The sequence below is a fragment of the Phaethon lepturus genome, unplaced genomic scaffold (assembly GCF_000687285.1).
Source record: "Phaethon lepturus isolate BGI_N335 unplaced genomic scaffold, ASM68728v1 scaffold5262, whole genome shotgun sequence".
NCBI lineage: Eukaryota > Metazoa > Chordata > Aves > Phaethontiformes > Phaethontidae > Phaethon > Phaethon lepturus.
Genome location: NW_010523978.1, coordinates 16,831 through 31,564, shown reverse-complemented (window position 1 = coordinate 31,564; position 14,734 = coordinate 16,831). Strand labels below are relative to the sequence as shown.

The following is a 14,734-nucleotide window of genomic DNA, read 5'->3' as shown; positions in this document are numbered from 1 at the left end:
AACATACAAGATCACAACTTTTTCTTCGCAGAACTGCTAAACTCAATAACAATTCTCATCATTAGGTACATGGATTTTTTATGACTCAGGCACAGTATGGTGATGTCTCTGGGGAAGTGCTGCTGTATTTTACCTTCATTAGCATTAATAATTTATTAATGATTATTTGCTTTGCTATTCTTAGGCTTCCAAGGGCTATATTGGTATGGCTGTGAAAGATGGTCACCTCACTTGTGTCTATAACCTGGGAGACGGTGATGTAGAAATAGATGTGCAGCCGTTTGTGACTCAAAGTGAAATTGAGGAAGCCGTTATGGATCAAGTTAAGTTTGAAAGGTATAAAATCCACAGTGCACAACAGTCTTTTCCAAAACCTGTTAAGAACATCCTTTATTAGTGTGATGTGATGTGATATTTTGCCTGTCTCTTTTGGTTTTAGGATTTACCAGTATGTAAAGCTGAATTACATCAAAGCAGCAACATCAGCTTCTCTAGACTATAAAAGCTCTTTGACTGCAAGCAGTGGAGGCAATGACGTTCTTCTAAACCTTGATCCCAGCACTGTTGTCTTTTATGTTGGCGGATACCCACCAGATTTTAGGGTACAAGGAGTTGCTTAGTCTTTTAAAGATGTTTCCATGTTAATCATTCTGTTTTTCTTACAAGTAAAGATTGGAACTAGCAGCCTTTCAAAGGCTGTGTAAATGTTTATCCATGTCTGTAGGAATAGACAGGATGCAAGGAGATGCTACTTCCTACAGAAGCTGCCTGGCTTATAGCATGCTAGATCTCAAAGAAGGGAGAATGATGGTATTTCATCTGCCAAGGACAGCATGAAGCCTGTCCAGCCCTGCTAAGTACTATTCCTAATCCATCCATATGACTCTGCTTTAAATTGTGCTGCAGTAGTCATGGGGTGGTATTAGATGGTTTAAATCTTATATATAAAGATATAATAATTTTATGATATTTAGAATGTCATATTCTATGTCTTTTTAACATTTGCAGTAAATCTTAGAGGTTACGTGTCAACGTAAAATTTTGTCAGCTGGTGTTGATGCAATGTTTTTGATGACACTATTTTGCAGCCTCCACTGAAGCTAGACTATCCTCATTATGAAGGCTGCATTGAATTAGACAGCCTAAACGAGCATATTATCAGCCTTTACAACTTCAAGCGGACATTTAATCTCAATACCACTGAAGTGCAACCCTGCAGAAGGTATGATATAAACACAGAAGTGTTGCACAGTTCTGTGATTTTATCATTATGAATTCTTGTCCTTTCACATCCAGAAGAATAACCACTTTGGCTAAACTGGTGATTTTTGTCTAACTCTTGGTCATTACTACATTTCTTAGAGAAAATCCTCGGTGTTGGCACAATTCACATCTATGGCAATCTCAGTACACTGGCCAACAATAGAAATGTTATAATACCCAGATACAATTCATGGACTAATGTATTCAGCTCCTTTATAAAGTAAATATTACATTAGGTGCAAAAAAGTCAGTCACTAATGATTTCCTCTCTAAAGAGCATATGCAAATCCAATAGAAGCCAGTGGAAGGTTTTCTCTTTACTTGGGTTAGATCGGAATTTGGCCCCTTTAGTGACCCTGTACCAAATCCTTTACCTTAAGCTTTTTTAAAATGATGATAGTAAGTCCATGTGGTGATAGTTTTTGCTCTCATATATTCACATTTGTGACACTGAATTATTACAGGTATAAAGAAGAGACTGACCAAAGCTATTTCGAAGGCACTGGTTATGCCAGTGTCACACTGAAAGAACCAAATACCCACAGCCGAGTACGCTATGAGCAGACAATTGAGACTACTGCAGATGAAGGCATTGTGTTTTTTGCAGCAACGGAGGTAATTTGTGAAATGCTTCTGCCTATTTTGTGGTCCAAGAACATTTTTTAAAACTTTGCTTACTTGAGAACATGTTGTATTTAGGAATAACTGTAAGAAGATTTCTTAAAAGTGTTTTTTTTTTGTCCATGTAGCAGATTAGTAGATTCTGCTGTATGTTTAATGTCATATGGTTTAGTCCCTGCGATGAGCAGGGACTTGGACTCAATGATCCTTATGGCCCCCTTCCAACTTGAGATATTCCATGATTCTATAATGGCTGCTGATACTCACTTTGTCAAGGCTGAGAAAAAAAATCATTCCAAGTAGCTCCTCCATTAGGCCATGCAGAGAATTCAGAACTGAGGGTGGGCAGGGAGGATTTTGAAATATTGAAATCCTCCAAAAGTGGAAATGCACTTTTCCCAAATCTAGTTATGGATGGTAACAAAGTAAGGAAGAATTTAGAAAGTGACATGGGTGACTTATACCTGTAAAAGCTGCTCAAAACAGCAGTGATGCTACTTATCTAATAATATTATAGGCATGTTTGCAATCACTGTGTCATGTTCTGGATAACTTCTCAATGCTGTAAAAAGTCAGTAGACATCTTGAAATGCCAAAAAGTCCTCTAGAGATTTGGATAATACATCCGGAGCTGATACCAGATCTGTTTATAACAGTTTAAAGTAATTATGGTTGTTATCACTATAGGTTTTAGTCTGCTTTATGTTATCTTTTCCCCAAAATGCTTTACTGAAACAACTAGATAACTTCATTAAAATTATTCACATGACAGTGCAATATATGTGAAATGTTGACAGTTTAATTGTGGTGATGTTTTGTTTTTTTTTTTTACTGCAGGATCAGTTCATCAGTGTGCTCATTAAAGATGGTCATACAGTTTTTAGATACAAAGTTGGCTCTGAGCCTCCAAAAGAAATAGAAACCAATGCAACTGTAAATGATGGAACATATAAACAAGTATGTAATTTTAAACAATCAAGTGATGATTATTTGTAAAAATATACATCAGCTGAAACTAAACATCCTATTGTAAAGTTTAGTTGTGAAGTTTTCCTTTTGTGTTGAGGGGATCAAGCTCTTGGGGATTAGTTTGGATATGTGAAAATTAATCTTTCTACTATTGTGCTTTCCTGTGAATAAGTTTAGTTTTAACAGAAAAACCACCACAGAAAAAAACTCTTTGACAGAACATTGCTTTATCTAGGGAGAGGTGTGTACCTTGCAATTATTAATAATATTTTAATACTTAGATTAGTGTTTTCACCACCTAAGAGTGTATTTCTTCAGGGTGGGCTGCTCTTTACAGAGACAACTTTTTTGTAGTCTTTTTGTTATTGCTTGTCTACTTAGCTTCAGTCTGGCTGTTTTGTAGCGCTACTGGTGTGAAGTCATAAAGACATTGCTAAAACCTTTGATTTCCATGGTGATTCATTCTTACTTTTCCCCTTACTACATCCCCAACTAAATAGTGCAGGTCGCAGCGTCTGCTGGAGGGAGTCTTTATGCTCTACTGGGTCAAGTTACCCCCAGCCAGCTGGCTGACCTAGTCTTTGTATCAGGCAGCAGCTCCCGAATGTTCAACTGCGAATAGAAGGCAATATCTGAATGCTAGGCGAGGTGCATTTTTAGGGTAATCTTCTTGAGGAAAATAAAATCCTCACCTTGTATTTGGATAGTAGAGCATTTTCCTTAGGCATTTCTTTTGTCTAAATGCCCAAATTTTGCAAAGTACCTTTGAACTACTGCAGTTATTCTGGATTTAAGGCACTAGTAAACACGAGGAGGGAAAAAAACCCACATTGTGTCCTATTCTGTGGGAGTACTTTTAATCTGCTGAATGATTATTGTTTCTGCTGAGTGAAGTAATTCTCATTATTCATCTATTTCAGATTCATTTGGTGCTTGCCCGAAGTAAGAATACTGTTCATGTCAGTCCTGATATTAAAGCCAACATAAATGTCTTCCTTTTCACTAAGTACTATCTAGGTGGAATTCCACCTTCTCTACGGGAACAGTGAGTAACTATAAAAAGATAGTAATACACCGGCTTTGTATGGAAGTTCCACCTAAACTCTTTCTATAGGCAATTTCTTTCACACTCTGTATCAGGTATCTTATGTGATATGAAAATAACCAGTGTCTAATACATTATCATAATCTGTGATTTTTGCCTAACGGTGGGATCTTTGTTGGAGTGTATCCTGAAGACTGGGTTGGATCAGCATGAAGTATGTGTGTACAAGAAAGATTGCTTGTGTTCTGTTTTTCTATTTCTTACATTGTCAGCATTTACAGGCTACTATGCTGGTGTGTGCTTTGAAACTCCAGGCTACTGAACTGTTTTTCCTTTCACTCTCTGAAACCAGCTTTAATATATCCACACCTCCATTCCGGGGCTGCATGAAGAATGTGAAAAACCCTAATACTGCATCTGTTATTTTTAACGAGACTGTTGGTGTCAGCAAGAAATGTTCAGATGACTGGAAGGTAACTAAAGAAGTTCCTTAAAAACTTCTGCTGGAGTTCCCAGAGTCTGGTTTGTCTATAAATCCTGGACCATTATGTTTTACTTAGGTCAAAAATTATATTTGGTTAACATGTGATGGTAATAAAAGAACCTGGGCTTGGTATGAAGATATGGAAGAAAGGAGACTACACCCCTACTGTGATAGCTTGCTCCAGCACATAGTTTACCCTCTTAATTAATACTGTGTACAATTAAGAATTCATATTTACCATGTAAACTTGTTGGCTTCCAGTTGCTGTTATTGACTAGGACAGAATACTTAGTTACTTAATACTACTCAGGATCTTTCTTCCCACCAAGGTGCTTATGCTTCCTAATTGAATGACCTCTCAATTTTTTTTCTTGGAAGAGCTAAGGAGACTCTACTTCCACTGAAGTCCTTCATTGTAAGGCTATGGCTCCACTCATCTGACTGTTTTAAAATTATTTTCTGTGCCTCCTTGAGTTTTACCATGTTCTTTTTAAAATGGGACAGTGTGACATTTCAGTGTTGGCTTAACCAGTGCTGCATGGAGAGATGAAAACTACTCTTCTGCTTCTACTTACTGCTACTTAGATGCTGCATGATCCCATTTGCCCTTTTTACTATGGCATTGCACTGAAAGTTTGTGCTCATTTGCTTTCCTTTTGTGCCATCTAAACCTTTCACTGAGCAATTTCTGTGCAGGCCATTTCCCTGTGCAGAGGATCTGACCTTCTCTGTATAACTTCTCATGTATTAAAACATGCTTTTTTCAAAAAGGCCCAAGTATATTCTGTCCTATGACTCACACAGTTTCAGTTATGTAGCTCATCTGCACCGCTCCATAGTTACTAACCATTCCCCCAGCTGCTCACTTTTGTGTTCCCAAATGTAGAAACTTTCAAAGCCATCGTGTCAATGCAAAGGGTAGCTAGGGAATAACAGCTCGCTCTACTCAGCAAGCCTCATCTCCCTTTGGAGTTTCTCAGGTGGTAGTTAATGCTGGTGAAACCAATTCAGTCGGTCTATTTTATACTGAAATAATTGTACTTGCAGTTTGACTTGTGCTTGGTTTTGACTGGGGTCGGTCACAATTATGTTGAGCAGGGCAGTTGTTGTCCCATGTTGCCATTTCTTCTGATTAAAAGGAAAGTCACTGAAAGCATTATTACCTCTCTTTCAGCTCGTCAGATCTGCAGCTTTCTCCAGGCAGGGAACGCTGAGCCTGAATGCAACGGGTTTCCCATTTCCCAAGGATTTCCAAGTTGGCTTTGGCTTTCAGACCATGGCATCGACTGGAACACTCTTAAATTACAATCTATGGGTATGAAACATGTTCAACTTAGAATATGTATTGGTTTTAATTCTGGATCAGTCATGCCTGTTTGTGACTGTCTGTTTGGCATCAGTTTGTGTCACAAGTCTCATGTAGATTCCTGTATTTTAAGGCGAGAAATGGCTATTATAATCATCTTTTGAGCATGACATCTTGCACGTCTTAGGCCAGAGAAACACATCCTGGCAATTCTTCACTCAACCAACAAGTAGTTCGACTGAACTTTGAACTTGAGCCTTCTGCAGAGTAGCTCATGCACCGAAATACCCCCATCCCTGTAAGATAACTGTTGCCTAATATAGTTGGCTGGAAATTTTCTCAGGAAAAACTGGCATTCTGCCCATGCAGAAATGTTATCATGATCAAATATGCAGAGGAAAGGGGTTGATTTTGGCTGAATTCCCTCAGAAAGCAGGGAGATTCAAGCAGAACCCCATTCTTGCTGGCTGGAGGAGTTAAGAAGTGAGTGCACACCAGGCATTTAAGAGGTGGAGAACTGTGTGGTGGGTTGACACTGGCTAGATGCCAGGTGCCCACCCAGTCCACTCTATCACCCCTCCTCAGCTGAACAAGGGAGAGAAGCTTGTGGGTTGAGATAAGGACAGAGAGACATCATTCCGCAATTACTGTCACGGGCAAAACAGGCTCGACTTCGGGAAAATTAATTTAATTTATTACCAATGAAATCAGAGTAGGATAATGAGAAAATAAAAACTAAATCTTAAAACACCTTACCCCACCCCTCCCTTCTTCCCAGGCTTAACTTTACCCCCAAATTCTCTACCTCCTCCCCCTGAGCAGCACAGGGGGGCGGGGAATGGGGGTTGCGGTCAGTTCATCACATGTCTCTGCTGCTCCTTCTGCTGCTGATCATTTTGTGGGATTCTTTTATAGCCTAATATTCTTACCATCTTTCTGAGACCTGGCTTTGTAATTGCAAAGATGAGAGAGAAGGAAATGAAACTGAAAAAAAAATACGAAGATGGGTCAATGCATTATGTGACAGTAATAAAAACAGACAACACGTGAGTCCAGTTCTTTATCTGATTCTTTTATGTTGTGGTTGGAGAAAGAAGATTAAAATTTTATGTGACTTGTTCTTTGGGTACGCAGCAAAGCATACTGAAATGATGAAGCAAAAGGAGATTTTCGGTCTATGAACATGCATGTTGGCACCTGTGATGCTTCAGCTGTACACCACTATGCATGTCCTTTATAGATTGTGTGCTTTCTGACTGCTTGTCAAGCTGGGAGCTTTGGAGCTCTTCCCCTTCCCACAGCTTTTACGTATGTCACTGTAACATAGGTGGTTAAAGGCCCAGCGGAGAAGCTACTATTTTGTCTGTTTTTTCAATAATGACCTGTTGTGCAGATATCAGAAGAGACACTTTACTGAAAAGCTCCTGAATCATACTGATTTCTGTGAACACATAAAATGACATAAGTGTTAGTTAAATGATTGGCTATAACTGCAGGTAATTATAACTTAGTATTATCTGTATTAGCTGTTGCTAACATGTCAAGTGCACCATTTTGACACAAAGCATGAACTCCTGTCCCATAGTTGTCAATGCGAGTTTTTTCACAAATTTCAATTGGACCAGAATTTCACCGAAGGACTGCAGTACTAGCTTCAACTCTTGCTCAATATCTACTACTGAAAAGCAGAGCAGTTTCATAGCAGTCAATGAGCACATACTGAAAAAATGCCAGAAGTAAGCTAGTGAAGCTCTTGCATAATTACAATGTAACAAGAAACCACATCCATCAAATGGTTCTTTTTTTATACATATATTTCATTTAGGTTCATAACTATGTTTTTAGATTTCGTGCTTATTTTTATTCACTTTGTTTCAGAGTACGTCTGCTGGTTGATGATGAGTTGACATTAGCATCAGTTGACTCTCCCATTGCACAGGCATTAATCGAACCTATAAAATTTGGTGGAGATAATTTTGAAGGTTGCATCTCGAACGTCTTTATAAAAAGGTATTTGAATCATAGAATCATTAAGGTTGGAAAAAACCTCTAAAATCATCAAGTCCAACCGTCAACCCAATGCCATCATGCCCACTAAACCACGTCCCGAAGTGCCATGTCCACACGTTTTTTGAACACCTCCAGTGATGGTGACTCCACCACCTCCCTGGGCAGCCTATTCCAATGTTTGACCCCTCTCTCAGTAAAGAAATTTTTCCTAATATCTAGTCTAAACCACCCCTGGCGCAACTTGAGGCCATTTCCTGTCATCCTTGTTACTTGGGAGAAGAGACCAACACCCACCTCACCACAACCCCCTTTCAGGTAGTTGTAGAGCGCAATAAGGTCTCCCCTCAGTCTCCTCTTTTCTAGACTGAACAGCCCCAGTTCCCTCAGCCGCTCCTCATAAGACTTGTTCTCCAGACTGTTCACCAGCTTTGTTGCCCTTCTCTGGACACGCTCCAGCAACTCAACGTCCTTCTTGTAGTGAGGGGCCCAACTTACGAAATTATAGTATTACTTAATATTATTCTTTATACACACAGGAAATTGGTTTTGACAGTCTTTCTGATAATTTGGCTATAATAATAAAGCTACATATTAAGACGTTATGGGCTTCGCCCCTTGACAAATCTCATCAGAACATCTTATTTAAGGAGAGTGAATCACTGAGTTAGCAGGACCTGATGTTGCCATTTTTCTTGATCTGCCAGTGGTTATGCATAACTACCAGCAAAGTTTTGTGGTCTGATCCAGAAATCTTACTCAATCAAGGCTGCTGTCATTTTTACCCCTTTTTCAATGGCAATATTTGTTTGGTTTTTTAAATAGATAACTTTTAGCAAAAAATACTTTGTTTAGAAGAGATGAGAGCAAAACTTCAGAGTTTTTCCATAGCCAAAAAGAAATGGACAGAAGCAGGACAATTATGAATATTTTTTTACAGCACTGAACGTACTTTTTTCTTTGAAAAATAAAAATCAGTACTTTAACATCAGGTCACGGGGCAATCTATTTTGTACAAAACACAGTTTTACAATATGTTGTTGATTACGCTAAAGAAAAGGAATGCTGTGTCACAGCATTTACTGCTTTCATCACTCTAGGGCAGGTCAGCTCCCTGAGGTTCAAAATCTCATTAATTATTCTGCAAAGACTGGTGTATCCCTTGGAGCTTGCCGCAAATACGAGAACCTTGAACCAATGCTGCTGAAGGAATTTAAAAATCCTCTCCGGTTTAAGATGCTCAAGGTATGCTTATTTTTACTGTTATCTTCACTTCGTATTGATGCCAAGGCTTTGTCTGCACAGCCATGGTTTGTAGAACTGAGATTCAGATGTTATTATTTTCCTTCCACCTCACATCTGAAGCAAGATCTTTCAGTGCTGAAGTTCCATGCTAAACCCATACCTGTCCAGAATGACAGCAGCTTCTCTGTCATTTGGAGAAGGCTGTTGACTGCCTCAGGTGGGAACTCTTAAACATGTAGATTGAAATGTGGTTTTTTTCATGTGCATGCATAGTAAATGTTTCAATTCTGTCTTACAGGTACAGAATGAAAAATACGTTGATTATCTGAAAGCTGCTAACATGCAAAACCACACTTTACCAACTCAGTTAAATGTCATCAGTGAAGCATATCTCCTTGGAAACACCCCCAACAGTTTCATATCCTACTTGTTTTCTCCACTGTCAGCTACAGACAGGTAATACAAATGTTCTCTGTTCTCCTCCTAAGACATGGATTGTCAAAGCTGCTTGAATCTTTGGGTGCCAAGAGTTAGGATTTTCTTCTTGCTCATATCTTAGGGCATAACAGAAGAGTGGTTCTAAAGGTTCAGGCATTTTTTTTTTCCTATGCTAACATTTACCCAAACTGAGTAGATTGACTTGGATGTGGTGGACAATTACAGGGCATATTGATGCCAAGTCCTAAGCCTGAATATGTGAACTTTCATTCGCATTCAGAAATGCAGGCAATGTAGAACACTGTGATTTCACCCAAAGCCTATTCTGCATTTCACAGATGGAGTTTCACTGGCATTTTTCTGGAGAACAGAAAGAATATAACAACTAACAAAATGGACCTATATTTGAATATGTTTACTTTCTGCTACAGGTTACATTTTTCTATAGATGTGCGGACTCGATCATCAAGAGGATTAATAGTTTTCATGGAGGAAAGGTCTGAGGGCTCTTATATGGCTCTCCACATTTCAAAAGGACGTTTTGTGTTTTCACTTGGCTCTGGAGGAAGACAAATCAAAATCAAAACCAGTATTAAATACAATGATGGGCAATGGCACACTGTAAGTAGTATAGCACCGGAACTGTGGTGAAACCACAACTAGCATTCAGCGGGCACAGCCTATTGAATTTTTAAAGTCTTAGAAATTTTATTTTGGTCATCTGAAGTTAATTCTTATGACTGAAAGTTCATGTGGTTGACATGAACTCTCCCTCTGTTATGAGAGAGCTTGTAGAGACTGACGGTCCCAGCATGTTATATTCAGTTTAAATATTTCAACAATAGGGTGTTTAAGTTAAAGGAAAAAAAAGTCTCCAGTGGCTTTCATTGGCCTTGGGGTTTTTCATTCTGTTATGTTTGCACCCTGCAAAGGTGGTCTTCAGTACAGAGGGGAAGAATGTCCACCTTGTTGTTGATGGTCTAAGGGCCCAGCACGGAAGACTAGCAACAAATTCTGCCATCAGCATTAAGCCACCGATCTACGTGGGAGGGCTGCCATCACTGAAAAGACAGGTAAAAAATTGACACATCTACCCCCACACACTCCCCATGCTCCACTAATTACATGTGAAAGTGTTAATATGCAGGATTTCCATGTTGAAAAGGTTTGGGGGATATTTCCAAACACTGAGCGAGCACCTTCTGTGACTGGTGTTTGCAGTTGTTCACTACAGATCTTTTTCTTCAGCTCTCAGCTGGTCCTATATTTTCAACATGTGTTGCTGAGACACTGATGACAACCATGTACAGTTTTCATTTATATTCTTTAAAAAATAGAAAAGACCAAAGCCACATTTGTAATTCCAGGAATACCCTCTTCCCACAGAATATTTACCTCAGTGGACTAAGCGATAATCTGTAGAGAAGCAAAGGTATCCTTCTCATTAAGGAATTATGAATGTAGAACTAGATTTTAATCTGAAATATGTGTGGTTCCTATTACTTCAAAAATTGGACAACTGACGATGTAGGGATTTTATAAACTCAGATTTAAATAAACAGCCTCTTAGGAAGGGAAGGGGGTCACTCAGATTTCACAGCTCGTTGTCTTTTTGACACGTCATTGGGAAGTATCTGTTCTGCAAGCAGGAGTTAAGTTAACTCAAAATCAATGGTTACTTTCATGTTTTAAGCTCTTTTTTTTCAATTTTGGAATATCTTTTCACTGCATCAGAGATGGGCTTTAGGTGCCTTTAGTGCCAGTTGGCTTCCTACAGTCCAACAGTACAAAAGAACTAATGAGTATTCTTACTAAAAAAATTGGCATCATGCTTTAGTATTCATGTTTTGAAATACGCTTTCAGAATATACCAACGAACAGTTTCAAGGGTTGCCTGAGGAATTTTAAGATGAATGGAAAAGTCATGAATGCACCTCAGAAACAAAATGGCATACTTCCATGTCTGGATGTTCCCATGGACATGGGGATTTATTTCTTTAATGAAGGAGGATATATCACCATTGGTAAGCTGTGTGGAGATTACGGTATATGGAATTATGTGTTAAGTGTGTATGCGTAATGATTTTTTTTTTTTGTTACATGGTTTTTCAATTATCTCCTCCTATGATCATTCCTCTACCCTCTGTTTAATTCTCCACAGGTAATTTGTTGATGGGCTTGGATTTTAGGATTGTATTTAGCATTCGACCAAGGAGTTCAACAGGTATACTCCTCCATGCTGGAAGCAAGCCAGACAACTACCTGACTATTTACATGGAAGGAGGAAAGGTAAGTACAGGCTGTATTTGCTTTTCAGCTGTATTGCCCTCGTTCAGCAGTGGGAATTCTGACCTTGAACTCTGGACTTATGCATTACAACGTTTGTCTATAGAGATAATGTTAAACAATTTCCTCAGAGTTGTTTAAAACCATCGCATGGAAAATTGAGCATTTAACCTGTTTCTATGCCTACGTTAGCAGCTTCCATTGAGTGCACACTAGCTTGCACATGCCTTCTTCACAGTGGTCAGCAGTATGGCACAGGCTTCATTTTCTCAGGGGTTTTGCCAAGAGGCTACAGAACTCCATGGCTTATTCCCACTCCTAAGTCAGTCATCATGTGGCTGTACTGATGCAGATCAATAATCACATCCGTTATAGCACTTGAGCAGTCTTGCTTTGCATTAGCATCCTCTCCTCTAGTTGACGGGTGATGATTATTATCGCTGTAGCTTTTTCATAACGTAACAGCTTCAGAATGTGAGTTTGGACTACAAAATTATTGTGGTTGCTGCTGGGGAGACATCAAAGAGAAAGATGTCAGTGCTCCACAGAACTTCTGTCTCGTGGCATGGTTTAAACCAGCATAAGTCTACCTAACTTTAGAAAGCTCAGCTTTGCTCTTCTCTTTCCAGATTAGTGAACTTGGTTTTATTATTTACCTTTTTGTCGTCAGTTAGTTTCCCCTAGATCACTGGTTTGGTTCAGGATACAACTAGGACATAGAAGCAGGAGAAGCAGGAGCATCAACAGCTGGTGACTCCTTAAGGGCAAGGGCAAGATGGAGCACTTTTTTCAGCAGTAACTTAGATGAATGCTGGCTGTCGGTGTGGATGGAATGCAACAGGAAGGTATAAAAGGTCAATGGGACACCATCAATCAGCCTGATAGGAAGTGGACTCAGCATATCAGTTACCTGACAATTACCAAATTTGTTGTAACCATCACACCAAAACAGAGTTTGAGATGTTGAAAAAAATATAATGCACTCACAAGGAATGAGAAGCAAGATATGAGAAAGCACAAGCAGGTGCTTGTTCAAAATGTCATCATAAATAGTCAGGCTGCAAGCTTCGTGAGTGAATTACGAGTAGTCCAAAATTGTGTGGAAGGCCAGAGAAATGTATTGCAGAAATTCTCTCAGGAGATGCCAAGCGTGTAGATAACTGCTTTGGGAAAAGAAAAGAAGACCTAGTATGAAAGACCTTGTCTTAGAGAGATTATGTCAAAAGAATTAATATAACTTTGTAAGATTGAGAGGGAGAGGCAAAGGTATGTGTTTATGCTTGTAAAATTTGTCAGATATCCTCTCCTGGGGTTCTATTAGGGAAATTTACTTTCCTCTGGAGACGATAATTTCTGAAATATGTACTCAGTGCCTGGGACTCTTAAAACTAGATGACACCCAGCCATCACAGGTTCAGTAAATTACTTAAAGTACTGTATTTTTCTGCTACTCTTTTTTTTGCCATGGTAACTTAAAAGATAACTTTTTTTACAGGTCATTGCTGCTGGAAATAGTGGTGCTGGAGAATTCCAGACATCAGTCACACCTAAGCAACCTCTGTCTGATGGACACTGGCATACTATTGCAGGTATGTTGTTCATACCAGTTCTTCTGAAACTTTGAAAGGACAGTGGGCATAGAGCATTGCAGCTCCAAGTTTTTATTAATCATTTCACTTCTGTTTATTCTAAGAATACTCTTGAGAACAATATAAGTGCCTTGTGTTAATTCAAGGCTTTACATAAGACTGGATTTTTGGTTTGTATTTAGCCCCAGAGTACCTTAGATGTGTCAATCGGACTTTGAATTAAAATAAAAACTATTTTTTCTATGAGTTAAATTTCTAGATGCTAGTTAAAATTAGTGCCATATCTAGTTGATTCTTTAATAGGGTTGAGAAAGAGTACTCACTTACCTAATTCTTTGCAGTCTCTCAGAAGGAGAACACGGTGCAGCTAGAGGTGGGCACACAGACTAACTATACTACTGGACTGCCACCCTCTCCCCCTAGACGTGTGCATCAGGCACTCTACTTTGGCAAAATTCCAGGTAATATTATTGCTTTTTATTTTTTGATGTATCTACCGGCTTTTTTTCCTTTCCAAAACAAAGATCCCATTTATGCATGTATTCCTATATCGTTCCCTCTCTTTTGAAAGCCTTGCAATAATTAACGTTCTTTGAAATCATTCTTATTTTATTAATTTGATCTTTTTGCCTTGGTTTTTTGTAGCAAATTTGGACACACTGTGGCTTCCAGTTAAAGACCCATTTTTTGGCTGTCTTCGGAATATTAACATGAATGACAAGCATATCTCCACCAGAAGAATTTCAGAGGTTCATGGCGTAGTGAGTTTACATGGGTGCCCAGCGAAGTAACTCTGCTGTTACAGTAGTTGTACACACATCACGTTGGGTCTGCTGAATTCATTCTGTGTGAATTCATGCAACATCGGTTCCCCTTTTGCTGACCACTGTGTCGCTGTCTCCATGCTGATTATTCAAAACAGCTGCTGAAAAAATGCATCCTCTGGATGTGGACTGTGCCGAAGCAAATTAAAAGTATTTGCTTTGATAAACTCCCTTTTAAATGTTACTAATTTCCAAGGTAATCCATTGTGCCTTTTGAAATATATGCAGAAAATATAATTGTATATACCCTACTGGGCCAAATTCTGCTCTCACCCACAACAGCATAGACTTGAGTAACTCCAGTGCCTTAATTTTGGAAATTTGCCTTAATGCTGGTCATCTTGAGAGCAAATTTGATCCACTAATATAAAGAATTTTATAAAAATATAAATCTCTTTGGGTTGATGTTTATACAGGAATGTACATTAATGTTAAAAGTAATAATAATATAAATGGAGTTTGAAGCACTTTAAGGAGTGAAACTCTGGGAGTTTGTTACAATGCTAGGAATTCTGGGGCCAAATACATGCAGTATGTTCTTAAAATCATACATTTTCTTGTTTGGTTATTTTAACCTGGTGTTTCTTTTTTGTGCTTTTTACAGACTGTTATATCCTTCTTACTTTATGCAAATAATTCTGTAGTTTTAAGAAACTG

At 38.7% G+C, this 14,734-nt stretch overlaps 1 protein-coding gene across 1 annotated transcript in view; it reads left to right on the top strand.

Annotated features, from left to right (window-relative positions):
- Positions 1–14,044, top strand: part of LAMA3 (laminin, alpha 3) — a gene marked incomplete at its 5' end in the record, with an annotated part of 87,356 nt that extends 73,312 nt beyond the window's left edge. The window contains 19 exons of the mRNA XM_010282284.1: positions 185–336; positions 440–602; positions 1,089–1,222; positions 1,728–1,878; positions 2,722–2,841; positions 3,774–3,898; positions 4,251–4,371; positions 5,557–5,697; positions 6,604–6,734; positions 7,567–7,698; positions 8,796–8,940; positions 9,245–9,396; positions 9,810–9,999; positions 10,311–10,451; positions 11,243–11,402; positions 11,540–11,667; positions 13,160–13,253; positions 13,595–13,714; positions 13,899–14,044. Of these exons, the coding sequence (XP_010280586.1) occupies positions 185–336; positions 440–602; positions 1,089–1,222; positions 1,728–1,878; positions 2,722–2,841; positions 3,774–3,898; positions 4,251–4,371; positions 5,557–5,697; positions 6,604–6,734; positions 7,567–7,698; positions 8,796–8,940; positions 9,245–9,396; positions 9,810–9,999; positions 10,311–10,451; positions 11,243–11,402; positions 11,540–11,667; positions 13,160–13,253; positions 13,595–13,714; positions 13,899–14,044 (2,646 nt within the window). The remainder of the gene's footprint in view (positions 1–184; positions 337–439; positions 603–1,088; positions 1,223–1,727; positions 1,879–2,721; positions 2,842–3,773; positions 3,899–4,250; positions 4,372–5,556; positions 5,698–6,603; positions 6,735–7,566; positions 7,699–8,795; positions 8,941–9,244; positions 9,397–9,809; positions 10,000–10,310; positions 10,452–11,242; positions 11,403–11,539; positions 11,668–13,159; positions 13,254–13,594; positions 13,715–13,898) is intronic.
- Between the last annotated feature and the right edge of the window lie 690 nt (positions 14,045–14,734).